Source organism: Dreissena polymorpha, chromosome 9, assembly GCF_020536995.1.
Source record: "Dreissena polymorpha isolate Duluth1 chromosome 9, UMN_Dpol_1.0, whole genome shotgun sequence".
NCBI classification, from domain to species: domain Eukaryota; kingdom Metazoa; phylum Mollusca; class Bivalvia; order Myida; family Dreissenidae; genus Dreissena; species Dreissena polymorpha.
In genome coordinates, this window is record NC_068363.1 from 48,301,104 (window position 1) to 48,321,148 (window position 20,045).

Sequence of the window (20,045 nt, forward strand, 5' to 3'; positions counted from 1 at the left end):
CGCTTGCACTTAACTTATGGAAATTATCGCACTGAACCGCTCTGATGAGGAATACATGTAATAAACACTGACACACGAGTTTTTCACACCTTTATTGACATTACACAACAGATTAACACCAATTAGCTGTCGGTGTTGTTTAACCTCAAGGCGATTATAATCGGTTCAACGGACGGTTGAATAAAGCAATCAACATGTGATTGCCGCCATCTTTGAATTGTCTGAAAATACATGAAGTAATACGGATTTGAATCAGAAATCAAATGGAAGGTTGGAGAAAAAATGGGATCCAAGCACCCCCCGCATTATATTGGATTCAGCGTTATAACGGAGCGCGTTATATTGGAGTAACAGTGTATATATATATATCTGTAAAGTTTGATGCTAATATGCAGGAAACTGAGAGACTCGTTCAAATGTAAGTTTCCTGGATGTGCCTGCAGTTATTTTAGTTCATCTCCCTATCTAGCTGTATTAGTCACCTGACTCCCCCATACATTAAGAAGCAAAGTGAAAATCGCTTTTGCAACCAGCATAAAACCAGAACAGCTTGCAAGAAATTCACAGTCTGTTCAATTTTATGCTGTTTGCTGCAGTATCTAAGGTTTGGAGATGTAGCCTTAAAAACTTGAACTGAGTAAGAAAGGTCTTAAATTAAATTAAACTTTCTAAGGAACTACAAATGCTTGAAAATAAGTATCTAAGTGGTAAAAGGTAAATACAATAGTGATAACACTCTTATTCTTAATTTTATAGTATTGTTTCGATATAAACAAAATGAAAAACCCACCACCATTTCAAAAATTTGGTCAAAACGACGCATTTTTTCTGAATTCAATGGACTCCTGCCCCTTTCCAAAATGGTCGGAAAAAACACTGTGAGTCCTGGAGTACATTCAAGTTCAATACTTTTGATCCTGATAGTGTACACAGGCCAATGTAATATACCTTTGTATTAAAAAATGTACTTAATCAGCAATATGTATCTCCTTTCATAATCCTACAACTCAAGACAATCATACATACCACCAAATATGTCCTTGAAAGCACTAGCCATGTTCCTCTGTTGACCCAGATTACAGTGATTCTCTATGGACAGGATTAACGGGTAACTGAAAATAGGCAGAATATGGACATTGGATTAATTTAAAGGTAAATTATACATGTATGAAAAATGTAACAGAAAATGTTCATTATACTTATACATTATTTAGTATAAAAGGTAACTGAAAATGTAAAGTACTCGTATTGTGGGTTACTGAAAATGTACATTATGAGTAAAACACCTTACTGAAAGTGTACATAAAGAGTAAACACCTTACTGACAATGTAAATTATGAGTAAAATACCTTACTAAAAATGTACATTATGAGTAAAACACCTTACTGAAAATGTACATTATGCGTTAATTACCTTACTAAAAATGTACATTATGAGTAAAACACCTTACTGAAAATGTACATTATGAGTAAAACACTTTGCTAACAAGAGAACCGCATAACGGGTGCCACGCTCGGCTACGGGTGCAGTTTTATATGTTAATGAAAGCTTTTCAGATTAAAAAAAATAATTAAGGTCACAGTGACCTTGACCTTTGACCTAGTGACCCAAAAATGGGTGTGGCATGTAGAATCATCACGGTGCATCTACATAATTATGAAGTTTCAAAGTTGTAGGTTGAAGCACTTTGATTTTAGAGTCAATGTTCAAAACCTTAACAAAATTTTACGGTTTTAGCACGACGCGGACGACAGACGACAACACGACAAGCTGGCTATGAGAATGTTTTCTCTGAAAACGCAGAGCTAAAAATGTACATTATGAGTAAAACACCTTACTGAAAATGTACATTATGAGTAAACACCTTAGTGAAAATGTACATTTTGAGTAAAACACCTTAATGAAAATGTACATTATGAGTAAAACACCTTAGTGAAAATGTATATTATGAGTAAAACACCTTACTGAAAATGTACATTATTAGTAAAACACCTTACTGAAAATGTACATTATGAGTAAACACCTTAGTGAAAATGTACATTATGAGTAAAACACCTTAATGAAAATGTACATTATGAGTAAACACCTTACTGAAAATGTACATTATGAGTTAAACACCTTACTGAAAATGTACATTATGAGTAAAAAACCTTAGTGAAAATGTACATTATGAGTAAAACACCTAACTGAAATGTACATTATGAGTAAAACACCTTACTGAAAATGTACATTATGAGTAAAACACCTTAGTGAAAATGTACATTATGAGTAAAACACCTTAATGAAAATGTACATTATGAGTAAAACACCTTAATGAAAATGTACATTATGAGTAAAACACCTTAGTGAAAATGTACATAATGAGTAAACACCTTACTGAAAATGTACATTATGAGAAAACATCTTACTGACATCAGGGTTTTTCCTCGCTTCATTAGGAAGAGGCCCTAGTCTATGGATTTTGGGAAGAAATTGCTCATTTAAGGAATAATTCTTGCTTAAATTACTGCTTTGGGAAATGAAAAAGCTGGTGTAAGTTAGGATTTTTGGGAAAACTGCATGATTTTTAAGAAATTTTCAATTGGGAAGGGGCCTTTAATAGGCCCCTGTTATATAAGGCTGAAAACCCCTGGATATTGTACATTATGAGTAAACACCTTATTGAAAAGTTACATGTTTATAATTGGTAACTGAAATGTCTCTTGTATATTTATCTTCCTTTCTGTATATTCCTTCATGTTGATCTTCCATTGCATTGAGCGCTATTCTCGAATAAACTTACTCAGAGACACACCAGGCGTGTTCTTTTATACATTTCAACACATCTAGGAAGCGGATATTGGAGGTTAGCGTATGTCCGTGGTAAATCTTTGGGTATCCATCAGGCCCATCCCAGCAATCCACTGCATACAAAATTTCATTAAATAAACCATAGGAAAATTATTTGTGTAGTTTTGGTATAAAGAACATAGGGCATATTTGTTGTTTTCTGTGCAATAAGACAGGATAGAATCTCAGAAGAAGAGACCATCAAAATTGTCATAAGGCTTGCATGAATACAATTTTATAAATTATCGCCTTTTTAAACAATTTAATAATGAAAGCAAACATAATACATTTTTTTATGATAACGAGTTGTTGATATTGACATTTAATAGATGCACAGTAGATTTAGTCCACTGATTTCTTCTATATATTCAGTATTTATCTCAAAACAAACTTGATAACATCAATATGACAGAATTCAACTTAAGTGAAACCGAGAAGTGTTCCGAATGGGGGCGTTTATACATACATTCGAGGCACTTGCAGCCCATTTGCAGACAGCGAGCATATGCCTCCACTGAAGATTCACTGGAGAACTGGTCCCCTGTCAGGTACCTGCAACATCAACATCATACTTCACAGTGTTGTGATTTCAACTTAAGGCCATTCAAATTTTAATTCAAAGAGTTGCAGTGGCGTAGTGAATATGATGTTTCTAGCAACATGGGTTTCTATCTCCTCAGTGGGAGAGTTCTTTGGATCTCCACAAAAGCCAACAAGTACTGTTTCTACCCAGGCAATGCACTTGAGTGTTTTTATAAGCCTAGGCTTTCAATGCAATTGATCTAAAATAAACAGCACTACTGGAAAACAAAATTCAACTTAAAATCAAGAGAAAATTATTGTGTTACTGCAATAATTTTTTTAATAAAAATTGCCAACAAAAGTATGACAATAAAGTTCCCTTGACCAAGCCAAATAGCTGCAAACAAGTATTTTCCTGACATTTGTTTAAAGACAGACTTTCAGGTCCACATTACGCACACAAATTATTTCAGCTTCCCTAGGACTCTTTCTAAATCACACATTCAACATTGATTACTCATTATAAGAGGGCATAAATGAATACATAAACTTAAATAGAACTATAAAATACTACAAATGTGAGTGAAAATTAAATTATGGTTCAAAATCAAATTGTGTTGGGGCAGAAGCTTGAAAGCGAGTTAATGTTTGTCTTAGTAAGAGATCTTGCTTGGGTAAGACAACAAAAGAGCAACTGTAAATCCAAATACACATATGTGAAAAAGTTAATGAAACAGCATTTGTTTAGCTTGAGCATTTTGAACAATATGCAATTATCCTGGCTTGGTATAATGTCTGACAGACATTGGTAAAGACAGCAATCAAAAAGGGCAATATACGTACGTGTTGTGTGAGGACGCTATCCAGTAGTGGGTCAGAGGACGACCCATGTCCTGCGTCACACTGTCATACTTGCTGTCCCATATTGTGTTTTGTTTGGAAAAGAGGTAGTCAATAAACTGGAAAAGCAAAAAATAGTGCTTGTGTTCAAAAATATCTAAAGGATTAAAATATTGTATTTCACGTTACTATAGTATGTAAAAATTACCATAACATAGAAATATAACAGTTTTAAATATATAATAATTAACAAGAGCTGTCTCCATAGGATGACATATGCCCCTGATAAACGCTTTGATAGAAGTTATGAGCAATTTTCAAAACCTAAACGCAGATTTGTAAAGCTAAACGCGGACCCTTGGACCCTTAGTTTAAGGTCAAGGTCACAGGGGTCAAAACCCTGTTTGCGTATGGAAAGGCCTTTTCCATATACACATGCATACCAAATATGAAGGTTACATCTGAAGCCATAAAGAAGTTATGAGCATTTTTCGAGACCTAAAAGCAAAGTGTGATGGACAGACAGACGAACAAACAGACAGTGCGATCACTATAAGCCCTTCTTCATGGGCATAAAAAAATAATTTAATAAAAAGCATGTTACCAAATGATTTATATCCATCTGTGTTTATATATAATCAATGTCAAAATTTTAATTCTATGACAAATCTTCAAAATAAACTCACATTTCTTAGTTTTTTGTTTAGAAGTTAATTCAAAGTTAATAGTCATACAACATTCATGATGAATACATATTTCATCTAAAAAATTCGGAAAACTAGAGAGCGGACATCATGCTAAATCCCTGAAATGCACTAAGTGACCCCGTGACCTAGTTTTTGACCCGGCATGACCTATATTCGAACTTGACCTAGATATTGTCTTGATACAACTTCTGACCAAGTTTGGTAAAGATCAAATGAAAACTACTTCAATTAGAGAGTGGACACCATGCTAAATTCTTGAAATGCACTAAGTAACCCCGTGACCTAATTTTTGACCCCGCATGACCCATATTCGTACTTGACCTAGATATTGTCTTGATACAATTTCTGACCAAGTTTGGTAAAGATCAGATGAAAACTACTTCAATTAGAGAGCGGACACCATGCTAAATCCTTGAAGCAGGGTTAAAAGTTGGCAAAACTGAAAAACCTGAAAAATTTAGCTGGGGGCCTGGGGGCCGCCAGGACCTCTGGTGGGTCCAGGCCTTTGCCCTGGTAGGGGGCCCAGGGGGCCAAAGGCTCCCGGAAGCTCTTGAGACTTCGCAAAAATAACAAATAAAAAAAAGATAAGAAATTAACACAAATCTTAAAAATCACACCTGTTTTGCAAGTTCATTTTATAAAGGAGATTAAAGAAAAAAAAATTATAGTAAGAAACCAAAAATTTCAATCAACAATGAACATAAACAGTTTGTCAACTAGTTCCGGATAATCAGCAGTTCCGATAAATTTATTTTTAATTTTCCATAATGCCACAATAATTTTTTTTCCATAATGCCACAAGAAAAACAAGAGCACCACCGCCTTGGGGGTGCAGACCGCTCATCTTTTTTTCTTTTTAAAGGTGTAGGGACCTATCTCAATTTAAATCACAAAGGATGGAGGGGTGGAGAGGGGTGTATAGTGTGGGGGTGTGGTCATTTATTACAATATCTTCCAAAAATGCAAAAAAAAATGCAAAAAAAAAAAAAAAAAATTTAGGGAGGGGGGGGGGGGGGGGGGGGGGGGGAATTTTTGGGTGGGATGGTTGGACAGCATTTCAAAAATAAAATAATAAAAATAAATATTTGTGTTTTTTGACCATGTTTGAAAAAAACAAGAGAAGCGTTTGTCAGAAACACAATCCCCCCAATTGCGCCGCTTTGAAATTATTATTTTTTACCTTTGACCTTGAAGGATGACCTTGACCTTGAACTTCAACCACTCAAAATGTGCAGCTTTATGAGAAGGCCGCTTTGAAATATTATTTTTTTGACCTTTGACATTGAAGGATAACCTTGACCTTGAAGGATGACCTTGAACTTCCCCCACTCAAAATGTGCAGCTTCATGATAACACCGCTTTGAAATTATTTTTTTTTACCTTAAACCTTCAAGGATGACCTTGACCTTGAAGAATGACCTTTACCTTGAACTTCCACCACTCAAAATGTGCAGCTTCATGAGAACGCCGCTTTGAATTATTTTTTTTTGGACCTTTGACCTTAAAGGATGACCTTGAACTTGAAGGATGACCTTGACCTTGATCTTCCACCACTCAAAATGTGCAGCTTCATGAGATACCGCTTTGATTTTTTTTTTTTGACCTTGAAGGATGACCTTGACCTTCCACCACTAAAAAATGTGCAGCTTCATGATAACGCGCTTTGATTTTTTTTTTCTGTTTGACCTTTGACCTTGAAGGATGACCTTGACCTTGAAGGATGACCTTGAACTTACACCACTCAAAATGTGCAGCTTCATGATAACGCCGCTTTGATTTTTGTGTGACCTTTGACCTTGAAGGATGACCTTGACCTTGAAGAATGACCTTGACCTTTCACTTCCACCACTCAAAATGTGCAGCTTCATGATAATGCCGCTTTGAAATTTTTTATTTGTTTTTTTACCTTTGACCTTGAAGGATGACCTTGACCTTGAAGGATGACCTTGAACTTCCACCACTAAAAATGTGCAGCTTCATGAGAAAGCCACTTTGAATTATTTATTTATTTTGACCTTGAAGGATGACCTTGAAGGATGACCTTGACCTTGAACTTCTACCACTCAAAATGTGCAGCTTCATGAGATACACATGCATGCCAAATATCAAGTTGCTATCTTCAATATTAAAAAAGTTATGGCCAATGTTAAAGTTTTCGGACAGACAGACGCCATATATTTGACATTTGACCTTGAAGGATGACCTTCACCTTTCACCACTCAAAATGTTCAGCTCCATGTTATACACATGCATGCCAAATATCAAGTTGCTATCTTCATTATTGAAAAAGGACGGACAGACACCATAAATTTGACATTTGACCTTGAAGGATGACCTTGACCTTTCACCACTCAAAATGTGCAGCTCCATGAGATACACATGCATGCCAAATATCAAGTTGCTATCTTAAAAAGTGAAAAAGTTATGGCCAATGTTAAAGTTTTTTTTCGGACTGACAGACAGACTGACTGGGGGTTTGGACGGAGTCAATTGTGGTATGTCAGGAAAGAGTTGTTTTGTCAAAGTATCAATCGAATCTAATTATCAATAAAGAAGTTATGGCAATTTTAGCTAAATTTGACCTTGAGAGTCAAGGTCATTCAATGGTCAAAGTAAAATTCAACTTGCCAGGTACAGTACCCTCATGATAGCATGAAAGTATTTAAAGTTTAAAAGCAATAGCCTTGATACTTTAGAAGTAAAGTGAATCTTAACACAAAATGAAGCCATATATTCAAAGTTACTAAGTCAAAAAAGGGCCATAATTTGGTAAAAATGACAACCAGAGTTATGCAACTTGTCCTTTACTGTCCCTTTATGATAGTTTGGGAGTGTTCCACGTATGAAAGCAATATCTATGATCTTTTAGGGGTAAAGTGGACCAAAACACAAAACTTAACCAAATTTTCAAGTATAAAGGGCCCATAATTCCGTCAAAATGCCAGTCAGAGTTACATAACTTTGCCTGCACAGTCCCCTTATGATAGTAAGTAAGTGTTGCAAGTATGAAAGCAATGGCTTTGATACTTTAGGAAAAAAGTGGACCTAAACACAAAACTTAACCAAATTTTCAATCAATTTTCTAAGTATAAAAAGGGCACATAATTCTGTCAAAATGCCAGTCAGAGTTACATAACTTTGCCTGCACAGTCCCCTAACAATAGTAATTGTTGCAAGTATGAAAGCAATGGCTTTGATGCTTTAGGAAAAAAGTGGACCTAAACACAAAACTTAACCAAATTTTCAATTTTCTAAGTATAAAAAGGGCACATAATTCTGTCAAAATGCCAGTCAGAGTTACATAACTTTGCCTGCACAGTCCCCTAATGATAGTAAGTTTTGCAAGTATGAAAGCAATAGCTTTGATACTTAAGGAATAAAATGGACCTAAACACAAAACTTAACCAAAATTTTCAATTTTCTAAGTATAAAAAGGGCACATAATTCTGTCAAATTGCAAGGCAGAATTATCTAACTTTGCCTGCCGAGTCCCCTCATGATAGTTAGTAAGTGTACCAAGTTTGAATGCAATAAGGCTGTGGTTAGAACTTTTTTACCAAGAGGGTTGCATTTCATAAGTACCTCTTGTTCATTGAAGAAAAACTGGTTGGCAATCTCTCGACCTCTGTCATCAAGAAACACCTCCATCTGCTGCTTCACCTCCATCTGTGACAGGTTTTCCTGCAATTACATAATGGATATTTGTTGGATTTGGTGGATTATCGATTTTAATTCACAAGTGATCATAGAAAATAATATTTTCCCACAAGTGAAAATATGCATTATCTATGAACACAAGTGAATTCAAATCGATATTGCACAAAATCCAACAAATTTTCTTTTTATTTTATGCTTTTTTTTCCCAGTTTATATACATTGTTAAAGAGTTTAACCAAAGAATTTCGCTTGGATAATGACGTCATTTCGTCAATAAAATGACGTCATTTCACAGTAAACAATGAAAATTATCGATAATTTTCACTGATAATTTTCCCTGTTTGAAACAGGGAAATTATCAGTTTTAATTCACTGATATTTTTCTATAAACCACCCGAAAGCATAAAATAAACAATTCAATATTGTTTGATGTACATGCCAACAAAGTGATCACATTTGATTATACAAGATGGATCATATATTAAAACATAATATATATAAAAAAAACATTTTTTCAAACCACAATTATTATTTTACATTTTGCCTCTATGAATCTTGGCTAATAACTATCTCCACAGCAAAATGTAGGACAAAAGCTAACTAGTAAGTTTTACAACCCTGACAAAAGCTACCTTGTTTTATTGTGACATAGAGGAAAGCTTGCACATCAATTGCATTTCTGGACCTAGGACAAAAGCTTACCTGGACATAGGTTCACCTATGGTTAAGGCTTTCATAATTAGCTCAAAAGAACTGCTGAATCTGTCATTTGTAGTATAATCACTGCCAAACTTTTTTCTGCTCCAGCAGAACAACAGACAGATGACTCCAATAATCTTCATAAAAGTTGCTTAAATTTAAATTTCACATTCAATCCCAAACATGGCCATACCTTTTGCTCCTGCTGTATGAAGACATGCATTTTCTCGACAGTTGCCACTCGGTCGGTGTGAAGCTTCTTCATGAAACTGTTGAAATATTCATCAATTACCTGCAAGGGAATCACATGATATGATCCAAACATCAAACCCATTCAAGGGAATCACATGGCTGGATCCAAACATCAAACAGTTTTAATGCAATTGATTGGCTGGATCCAACCATCAATCACCAGCAAAAGAGTCACATGGCTGGATCCAAACAAACATCAATCATCAGCAAACGAGTCACATGGCTGGATCAAAACATCAATCACCAGCAAAAGAGTCACATGGCTGGATCCAAACATCAAACTTCTGAAAGGAAATCACAGGAGAGGATCAAAACATCAAACCCCTAAAAGGAATCACATGGCAGGATCCAAACATCAATCTACTTCAAAGGAGTCACATGACAGGCTCAAAACATCAAACCCCTGCAAGGAAATCACATGATAGGATTCAAAAATCAAACCTCTGAAAGGGAATCACATAATAGGATCCAAACATCAAACCTTTGAAAGGAAATCACATGATAAGATCCAAACATCAATCACCTGCAAAGGAGTCACATGATAGGATCCAAACACCAAACCTCTCAAAGGGAATCACAATATACGATCCAAACACTCAACCTCTGAAAGGGAATCACATGACAGACAAACATCAATCACATGCAAGGGAATCATAGGAGAAGATCCAAACATTAATCATCAAGAGAATCTGACAGGATCCAAATATCAATCACAGCCTAGATAATGTCAATATAAAGATTCTGAACTTGTTTAGTCAAGATTGTATCATTAATGTGAATTCCAATTGGTTGCTTTTTTTAATGATCTGACCTGATGACCTAGTTCTATGATGCAAGTGACCGAGATTTAAACTCTGTCTAGAAAATGTAAAGATAAAATTCTAACAAAGTTTCATCAAGACCGAGTCATGAATTTTGATTTTTCTAGAGTGGCAAGATTGGACCTGGGTTTTAAACACACATGACAGAGATTCTAACTTGGATTAGATATTCCAAAGATAAACATTCTGACAAAGTTTCATCAAAATTGAGAATAAATGTGACACCTATTGTTGGAAAAGCACACTGCATACTGCTTACCAGTATTGCAGGCCAGATAAAAGGTGATCAGAATAAAAACAAACAAAGGGCAATAATTCTGCCAAAACTCATTAGAGCCAAAGTTCTTTCTTGAAGATCATCCACATATTAAGGTTATTCAATTGTGGAAGTTTAAGCGAGATTCATGCGTTAGTTAACAAGAGCACAGCCTTGCGGGTGCAGACCGCTCATCTATTTATCTTTTAAAGGTGAAGGGACCTATCTCAATATTTCAATCACAAAGGAGGGAGGGGTGGGGTGGAGAGGGGTGTATAGAGTGGGTGTGTGATCATTTATCCAAAAATAAGAAAAAAATGCAAACAAAAAAATTGAGGGGGGGGGTATTCTGGGGTGGGATGGTTGGACGGTATTTCAAAAATAAAATTAAACAAAAATATTTTTGTTTTTTAACCATGTTTAAAAAAAATGGGGGGGGGGGGGGGGGGGGCGGTGGGAGGTATAGTGTAAGGGTGTAGTCATTTATTAAATGATCTTTAAATAAAAATGAACAAATAAAAATAAATTTGGGGTTGGGGGATTCTGGGGTAGGGGGGGCGTGGGGGATGGTTTGGGTGGTGTCTATTGTGGAATGTTAGGTAAGAGTTGTTATGTCAAAGTATCGATCAAATCTAATCATAAATAAAGAAGTTATGGCAATTTTAGCAAAATTTAATAATTTGACCTTGATAATCAAGGTCATTCAAATGTCAAGGTAAAATTTTACTTGCCAGGTACAGTACCCTCATGATAGCATGAAAGTATTTGAAGTTTGAAAGCAATAGCCTTGATACTTTAGAAGTAAAATTGATCTAAACACAAAATTTAACCATATATTCAAAGTAACTAAGTAAAAAAAGGGTCATAATTCCGTCAAAATGACAACCAGAGTTATGCAACTTTGCCTGCACAGTCCCCGTAAGATAGTTAGTAAGTATTGCAAGTATGAAAGCAATAGCTTTGATACTTTAGGAATAAAGTAGACCTAAACACAAAACTTAACAAAATTTTCAATTGTCTAAGTATAAAAAGGGCACATAATTCTGTCAAAATGCCAGTCAGAGTTACATAACTTTGCCTGCACAGTCCCCTTATGATAGTTAGTAAGTGTTGCAAGTATGAAAGCAATAGCTTTGATACTTAAGAAATAAAATGAACCTAAACACAAAACTTAACCAAATTTTCAATTTTCTAGGTATAAAAAGGGCACATAATTCTGTCAAAATGCATGCCAGAGTTATCTAACTTTGCCTGCCCAGTCCTCTCATGATAGTAAGTAAGTGTACCAACGCGTATCCCCACGCCGCATGTTTGACCCAGGGGCGCCCCAGGGTTGGTAATGGGGCCATGCATAGTTGAGATTGATCGTATTGTCATAAGAAAAGTTCAGTATCAGTTAGAAGTGAATCAGTGTAGAACTGAAGAAGTTATATTAAAAGGCAATTTTGGGTGGGTGTGGCCTATGTGGGCAGGGCGCCCCAGGGTTAGTAATGGGGCAATGCATAGTTGAGATTGACCGTATTGTCATAAGAATAGTTCAGTATCAATTAGAAGTGAATCGGTGTAGAAATGAAGAAATTATAGTAAAAGGCAATTTTGTGTGGATGTGGCCTATTTGGGCGGGGCGCCCCAGGGTTGGTAATTGGGCCATGCATAGTTGAGATTGACCGTATTGTCATAAGAGAAGTTCAGTATCAATTAGAAGTGAATCGGTGTAGAACTGAAGAAGTTATAGTAAAAGGCAATTTTGGGTGGGTTTGGCCTATGTGGGTGGGGCGCCTATGGGTTGGTAATGGGGCCATGCATAGTTGAGATTGACCGTATTGTCATGCATAGTTGAGATTGACCGTATTGTCATAAGAGAATTTCAGTATCAATTTGAAGTGAATCGGTGTAGAAATGAAGAAATTTTAGTAAAAGGCAATTTTAGGTGTGGTCTATGTGGGCTGGGCGCCCCAGGGTTGGTAATGGGGCCATGCATAGTTGAGATTGACCGTATTGTCATAGAGAGGTTCAGTATCAATTTGAAGTAAATCGTTGCAGAAATGAAGAAGTTAATGTAAAATAACATCAAAAAGGAGTGAAAATCTCTGACCCAGCCCCACCGCAACCCCCATAACTTTTGACCCAGGGGTCAGATCAACATTCCAAATAGTGCAGGGTCGCACATATGCTCATTATTAGCTACCATGTGTGTAAGTTTCAAGGTTCTAGTGCTTATAGTGTAGGAGCAGATAGTGGCCAGCACGGACAGACAGATGGTCGGCGGAGATAACCACAATATCCTCACGCTTTTCAAAAAGCGTGGGGATAATTATTTCTGCTTTTTTTTTGTTTCATTATTTGTTTAGGAACATGTGTACATGTAATACACGTACATACACACAGTGCCCCAGCTAAACCTCACTTAAAGGGGGAAACACCCGGCTGCCCATAGGTTTCACCCTGCCCATTAGACCTTCACCATGACCTTTTATGATCTGATCACATTATTGTACAGTAAATTGTATTAGTAGTTCCATAAATAAAACAGATTTACGAAGTTAAAACTAGTTTTTATTAATTATAGAAACCATGTTTTAAATAAAAATACATGCAGTATCAAATATGAAACATGTGTTATAGTAATAATTGCCACAGGGATAATATGACCTTGTTTTCTTAAAAGGTCGTTCTACTAAAGAGCACCTTGCCCTTTTTAGGGCCTATCTGGAGCAATGAACTCATACAAACATAAAATGTATTTGTTACAAATTACAATAACAATAGCATTAAGTGACTAGACAAAAACATCCCCCACTTTCCAGTTGGCAATACTGGCAGCATAATTACAATTCTATGTCTAGCCAATAAGAGCAATGTGTTTATAGTGCACAACATAGCAATACAATGAAACTGACAACAAACAAGTTCTTGGCCTCTACAATACACTGTAACTCCAATATAGCGCGGTCAATGGGGTCCAAGCCGCGAAACAGCGTTATAACGTGTTAATAAGTGTTGCAAGTATGTAAGCAATAGCTTTGATACTGTAGGAATAAAGTGGACCTAAACACAAAACTTAAACAAATTTTCAATTTTCTAAGTATAAAAAAGGCACATAATTCTGTCAAAAATGCCAGTCAGAGTTACATTACTTTGCCTGCACAGTCCCCTTATGATAGTTAGTAAGTGTTGCAAGTATCAAAGCAATAGCTTTGATACTTACGGAATAAAATGGACCTAAACACAAAACTTAACCAAAATTTTCAATTTTCTAAGTATAAAAAGGGCACATAATTCTGTCAAAATGCAAGCCAGAGTTATCTAACTTTGCCTGCCCAGTCCCCTCATGATAGTTAGTAAGTGTACCAAGTTTGAATGCAATAGCATTGATACTTTCTGAGAAAAGTGGACCTAAACGCAAAACTTAACCAAAATTTTCAATTTTCTAAGTATAAAAAGGGCACATAATTCTGTCAAAATGCACGCCAGAGTTATCTAACTTTGCCTGCCCAGTCCTCTCATGATAGTAAGTAAGTGTACCAAGTTTGAATGCAATAGCATTGATACTTTCTGAGAAAAGTGGACCTTAACGCAAAACTTAACTGGACGCCAACGCCGACGCCCACGCAGACGCAGACGCCTACGCCAAGGTGATGACAATAGCTCATATTTTTTTTTCAAAAAAATAGATGAGCTAAAAATTATTTAGGAACAAAATAAAATGGCATGCATAATGTCCATATTGCCATCTATCCATGTTTCAAGTTTCATGAAAAAATATTCAGAACTTTAAAAGTTACAAAACCATAAGTCCCCTCCGGTGCAACCGGTAGGGGACTAATAAGAGAGCGGACACCATGCTCAATGTTTAAAACGCACTAAGTGACCCCGTGACCTAGTTTTTGACCTGCCATGACCCATGTTCGAACTTGGCCTAGACATCATCTAGTTACAACTTTTGACCAATTTTGGTGAAGCTCTGATGAAAACTACTTGAATTAGAGAGCGGACACCATGCTTAATGTTTAAAACACACTAAGTGACCCCGTGACCTAGTTTTTGACATGGCAAGGCCTATGTTCGAACTTGGCCTAGATATCATCTAGATGCAACTTCTGACCATGTTTGGTGAAGATCGGATGAAAATTACTTGAATTAGAGAGCGGACACCATGCTCAATGTTAAAAACGCACTAAGTGACCCCGTGACCTAGTTTTTGACCTGCCATGACCCATGTTTGAACTTGGCCTATACATCATCTAGATACAACTTCTGACCAAGTTTGGTGAAGCTCTGATGAAAACTACTTGAATTAGAGAGCGGACAACATGCTGAATGTTTAAAACGCACTAAGTGACCACGTGACCTAGTTTTTTACTCGGCAAGGCCCATGTTCGAACTTGGCCTAGATATTATCTAGATACAACTTCTGACCAAGTTTGGTGAAGATCAGATAAAAACTTCTTAAATTAGAGAGCAGACACTTAATACGGACCAACAGACAGACCGACAGACCGACCGACAGACAAGCTCACTCCTATATAACCCCCTAAACTTCGTTTGTGGGGGTATAAATATTTGGGGTAGTACGAAAACTTTATTATTTGCACACTAACGCTAACGCAGACGCTAACTCAGACGCCAGGGTGAGTAGGATAGCTCCACTATATATATTTCATATATAATAGTCGAGCTAAAAATGGACCAAAGATTGAAGACATAAATGGAATGCAACAAGCAAAATATAAACTAGACAGATGCGTGAAAGTAATAACAACTTTATAGAACAAAATTATGTAATGTAAATATTATTCCATATTAAATGTCTACATTCTCCTTAAAGATATTTTATGATCATCAAGCAGGGTATGTTTTTGATAGGAAATGATACAATTTATGTACAGGTACATACCAAACATGCTTTTGCAGCCCTTCACCTGTGATGGTCATAGCTACTGAGGGTATTTGAGTACATGGCTTATGTCATAAGAGGAAAACACAATCCAAAATATCCACAAGGTATTAAGTTCAAACGTAAAGCATTTTTAATCACCAGAAAAGTGTGAACACTTATTTATTATGTTCTATTGAGCCAAAAGCTTGATGAATAGGCTTTTTGGGTCTAAGTCCAGCTTAGAATGTGTCATTTGTATCGACTCTCTCTAGTCAATTTCCTATTTTAAAAACCCTGATATTAGTGTCTTTAGAATGCCCACATTTAGAACCCCAGCACCTATCATCACAAAAAAAACACAAGTACCCTGAATTAAACTTTAGTTAACAAGAGTTCCACGGTCAGTGACATATGCCCCCTCCATACAGGGCTTTTAACTAGTGACCCCAATTTCAATAGGCGTCATCTACTGCCCAAGGCAAATGCACATGTGAAGTATCAAGCAAATTGAACAATTAATTGACGATTTATTGCTCGGAAACGATTTTCCCAATAATGGTGACAGTGACCATTATTTTTGACCTAGTGACCCCAATTTCAAAAGGGGTCATCTACTGTCCAAGGTTAATGCACATGAAAAGTATCAATCCAAACAGTCCATTTGTTGGCGAGTTATTGATCAGAAATTATTTCCACACTTATAGTGACAGTGACCTTGACCTTTGACCTAGCGACTCCAATTTCGATAGGGGTTATCTTCTGTCCAAAGACAATGCACATATGAAGCCAATCGGTCAATACATTGAAAAGTTATTGATTGGAAGCGAACTGGTCTGAACCGAAAGACAGACCATTTACATCCAGCAAAACAATATACCCCCTCTTCTTTGAAGGGGACAAAATAATAATAATAAAATAATCAATTTGATGTATAAATAATATAAATTTTTCGCTAAGAAAAAAGGTCTTATGCATGTGTGTAAAGTGTTGTTCCAGATAAGACTGAGCAGTCTGAAAAGGCTTATCAGGGATGACACTTTCCGTCTAAACTGGGTTAACACACAGGACATTTACTTAAAACAAAAAAACAAAAATACAAAAAGGGGACAGAGCTGGGCAGGGAAGCAAAATATTCGGATTTGTAGTCGAGTGCTCTACTAACTGAAATAGCTGGCCTGTTTGCCCATTTTCTGTTAATGAAAAGGCCTATCAGGGATAGAAACAAACTTCTTGTGGATGGTCGTGCAGATTGGCAACCTTCTTTAGTACTTTAATGAACTGGCAAATGAGAAGGAGGGCCCAGAAACATGTACATGCCATGAGAATCTCATATTTACTTTTAACAAAGCCAATCAAATAACATTACAACATTACTGACATGACCCACTTTCATTGAATTATGCTCTTTCATAAGTGCCTTTGCTGCTGTTTATTTCATTCCACAAACACTCTAATAAAAAAATCCCTTGAGAAATACAACACTCACATTGGACTGACTATATAATTGGCATCGAGAAATGTTTATTAACAATGATTGTTTTCTTCAGTACATAGATTAGTATTTGTGTTTCCAATGTGACATGTAATGTTCTTTATTAAACATTTTCTTTCTGATGTTCTTGTCACAATATAAATTGCCTTTACGTACAGAATATATTTATAGATCATGTACTACACTACAAGTAATAAACGCAGCCATTCCTAGAAGGGTGGAGAAATTCACTGAGAAATAACAGGAAACTGATTCAGGCTTTTCATTAAGGCCACAACTCAGAAACCACGAACATTTCGTAAATATTTTGTAAAATAAAATACCAGTGTTCCTTATAGCAATAACCAAAATTTCAATGCTAGATGTGGTATGGTAACATAGAAATTAACAAGATACAAAATGCTCTTTTTTATTTTTTGTGTCACAATATATTTCATGTGAATTTCCAGCGACCATATCCAGTCATTTACAAGCAAACAGGATATTGGCTTCGGGCAGCTTTGGAAGCTCATGATCTCACATTGGCTTCGGGCAGCTTTGGAAGCTCATGATCTCTCGGGCAGCTTTGGAAGCTCATGATCTCACATTGGCTTCGGGCAGCTTTGGAAGCTCATGATCTCTCGGGCAGCTTTGGAAGCTCATGATCTCACATTGGCTTCGGGCAGCTTTGGAAGCTCATGATCTCTCGGGCAGCTTTGGAAGCTCATGATCTCACATTCGCTCCTTAAGGTTTGGATATAGTCACAGAAAATATGGGTTAACCCTTTGCATGCTGGGAAATTTGTCGTCTGCTAAAATGTCGTCTGCTGAATTTCTAAAATTATAATTTTCTTCGATTTTTTTCAAAGAATATTATCAGAATTGCAAACAGTTTGGATCCTGATGAGACGCCACGTTCTGTGTCGTCTCATCTGAATCCAAACTGTTTGCAAAGGCCGTCAAAATTCGGTTCCCGCACTGAAAGGGTTAACTTTATTTTACGAAATATTTTAAGAAATATTTTATGAAATGTTAATTCATTTTGAATAATTATGTGGCTTTAAATATAGTTGCCCAGCCTGACTTCCAACTTTTGATATTGACTTTCCTGGGTTCATTATTTAACCCTGACCTGCTCACTAATTTCCATTCCTGTCAATATTTCATATGTAGGATAAAGAGCTAATTCAAGGGCCAGAGGGAAGATGATACCTGTTATCAGCACAAGGATGGTTACAGTATGGGTGCAATAAGCAATCTAAATACATATGATATACTTTACCGACTGAAGTATCATGAAAACAAACAAGAAATAGACATAATGTTCCCAAACCAGAGTATCTGGAGAGTTCTTGATAAGTCTCTATAGTCCTGAGCCCAGCAAGAAAGAGTATTATAGTATTAAGATTTAACTAAATGAACCGATTTCTGGGAAAACTGGGCTTAATGCATGTGTGTAAAGTGTAGTCACAGGCTGGATTTTTTCTTTTTATAGGAGGTCTCTATGAAATGAAAATCCAGTTAAGGCTGAAAATCTTGTCCCTGATTAGGCTGTGCAAATTGCATAAATACTTTAATACTTAAAATACTTTAAGCATAGTTTTCCCAAAGTGAGGCTAAAATTAAGTTGATAAAGAATATCTAAGAAAACCTTTTTTTTTCTTAAGCAAAATAATCCTCCATTTATCTTGACTCAACATCCATTCAATTTATCCCAACACAATAACACTAAATTAATCTAGAATTTAATCTGATAATTGTTTGTCTTAATTAAAAACAAGAGGGCCTGAAAAGCCCAAAGTCGCTCACCTGAGATAACAAGATATTATTGGGACAAATCTTCTGACCTATTTCACAAAGATCGGAAAATAAATGTGGCCTCTAAAGTGTTAACAAGGTTTTACTATAGCCATATAAGGAAAAATGCCCCACCCCCTGGCAGCCATGTTTTTCAACCAACCAGCATCATTTTTTAACTCATCCAATATATTATCGGGATGAATCTTCTGACCAAGTTTCATGAAGATCGAACAGTTAATGTGGCCTCAGGAGTGTTAACAAGATTTTACTAAAGCCATATAAGGAAAAATGCCCCGCCCCTTGGAAGCCATTTTTTTTAAGCAAACATAATTTTTTTCGAACTCATCCAAGATATCATTGAGACCAATCTTCTGATCAAATTTCATGAAGATTGGACAATAAATGTGGCCTCTAGAGTGTTAACAAGGTTTTACTATAGCCATATATAGCCATATAAGGAAAAATGCCCCGCCCCTGGTGGCCATGTTTTTAAAGCAACCAAAACCATTTTCAAACTCATCCAAGATATCATTGGGACAAATCTTCTGACCAAGTTTCATGATGATCGGAAAGTAAATGTGACCTCTAGTGTGTTAACAAGGTTTACTATAGCCATATAAGGAAAATAGCCCCGCCCCTGTGGTGGCCATGTTTTTCAACCAACCGGCATCATTTTTAAACTCGTCCAAGAAATCATTAGGATGAATCTTCTGACCGAGTTTCATGAAGATCGGACTATAAATGTGGCCTCTAGAGTGTTAACAAGATTTTACTATAGCCTTATATAGCCATATAAGGAAAAATGCCCCGCCCCTTGGCAGCCATGTTTTTCAAGCAAACGTAACCATTTTTGAACTCATCCAAGATATCATCAAGACAAATCTTCTGACCAAATTTCATCAAGATTGGACAATAAATGTGGCCTCTAGAGTGTTAACAAGGTTTTACTATAGCCATATAAGGAAAAATGCCCCGCCCTCTGGCGGCTATATGTTTTTCAACCAACCGGCATCATTTTCGAACTCATCCAAGATATTATTGGGATGAATCTTCTGACCAAATTTGATTAAGATTGGACAATAAATGTGGCCCCTAGAGTGTTAACAAGATTTTACTAAAGCCATATAAGGAAAAGTGCCCCGCCCCTTGGCAGCCATGTTTTTCAAGCAAAGGTTACCATTTTTGAACTCATCAAAGATATCAGTGGCACAAATCTTCTGAGCAAGTTTCATGAAGATCAGAAAATAAATGTGGCCTCTAGAGTGTTAACAAGGTTTTACTAAAGCCATATAAGGAAAAATGCCCCGCCCCC

At 36.3% G+C, this 20,045-nt stretch overlaps 1 protein-coding gene across 1 annotated transcript in view; it reads right to left on the reverse strand.

Annotated features, from left to right (window-relative positions):
• Positions 1-20,045, reverse strand: part of LOC127846016 (1-phosphatidylinositol 4,5-bisphosphate phosphodiesterase gamma-1-like) — a 148,009-nt gene that overhangs the window by 93,394 nt on the left and 34,570 nt on the right. The window contains exons 6-11 of the mRNA XM_052377197.1: positions 9,448-9,546; positions 8,481-8,579; positions 4,195-4,310; positions 3,296-3,381; positions 2,783-2,903; positions 1,027-1,112 (exon numbers count right to left, since the gene is read on the reverse strand). Coding sequence (XP_052233157.1) covers positions 1,027-1,112; positions 2,783-2,903; positions 3,296-3,381; positions 4,195-4,310; positions 8,481-8,579; positions 9,448-9,546 — 607 coding nt within the window. The remainder of the gene's footprint in view (positions 1-1,026; positions 1,113-2,782; positions 2,904-3,295; positions 3,382-4,194; positions 4,311-8,480; positions 8,580-9,447; positions 9,547-20,045) is intronic.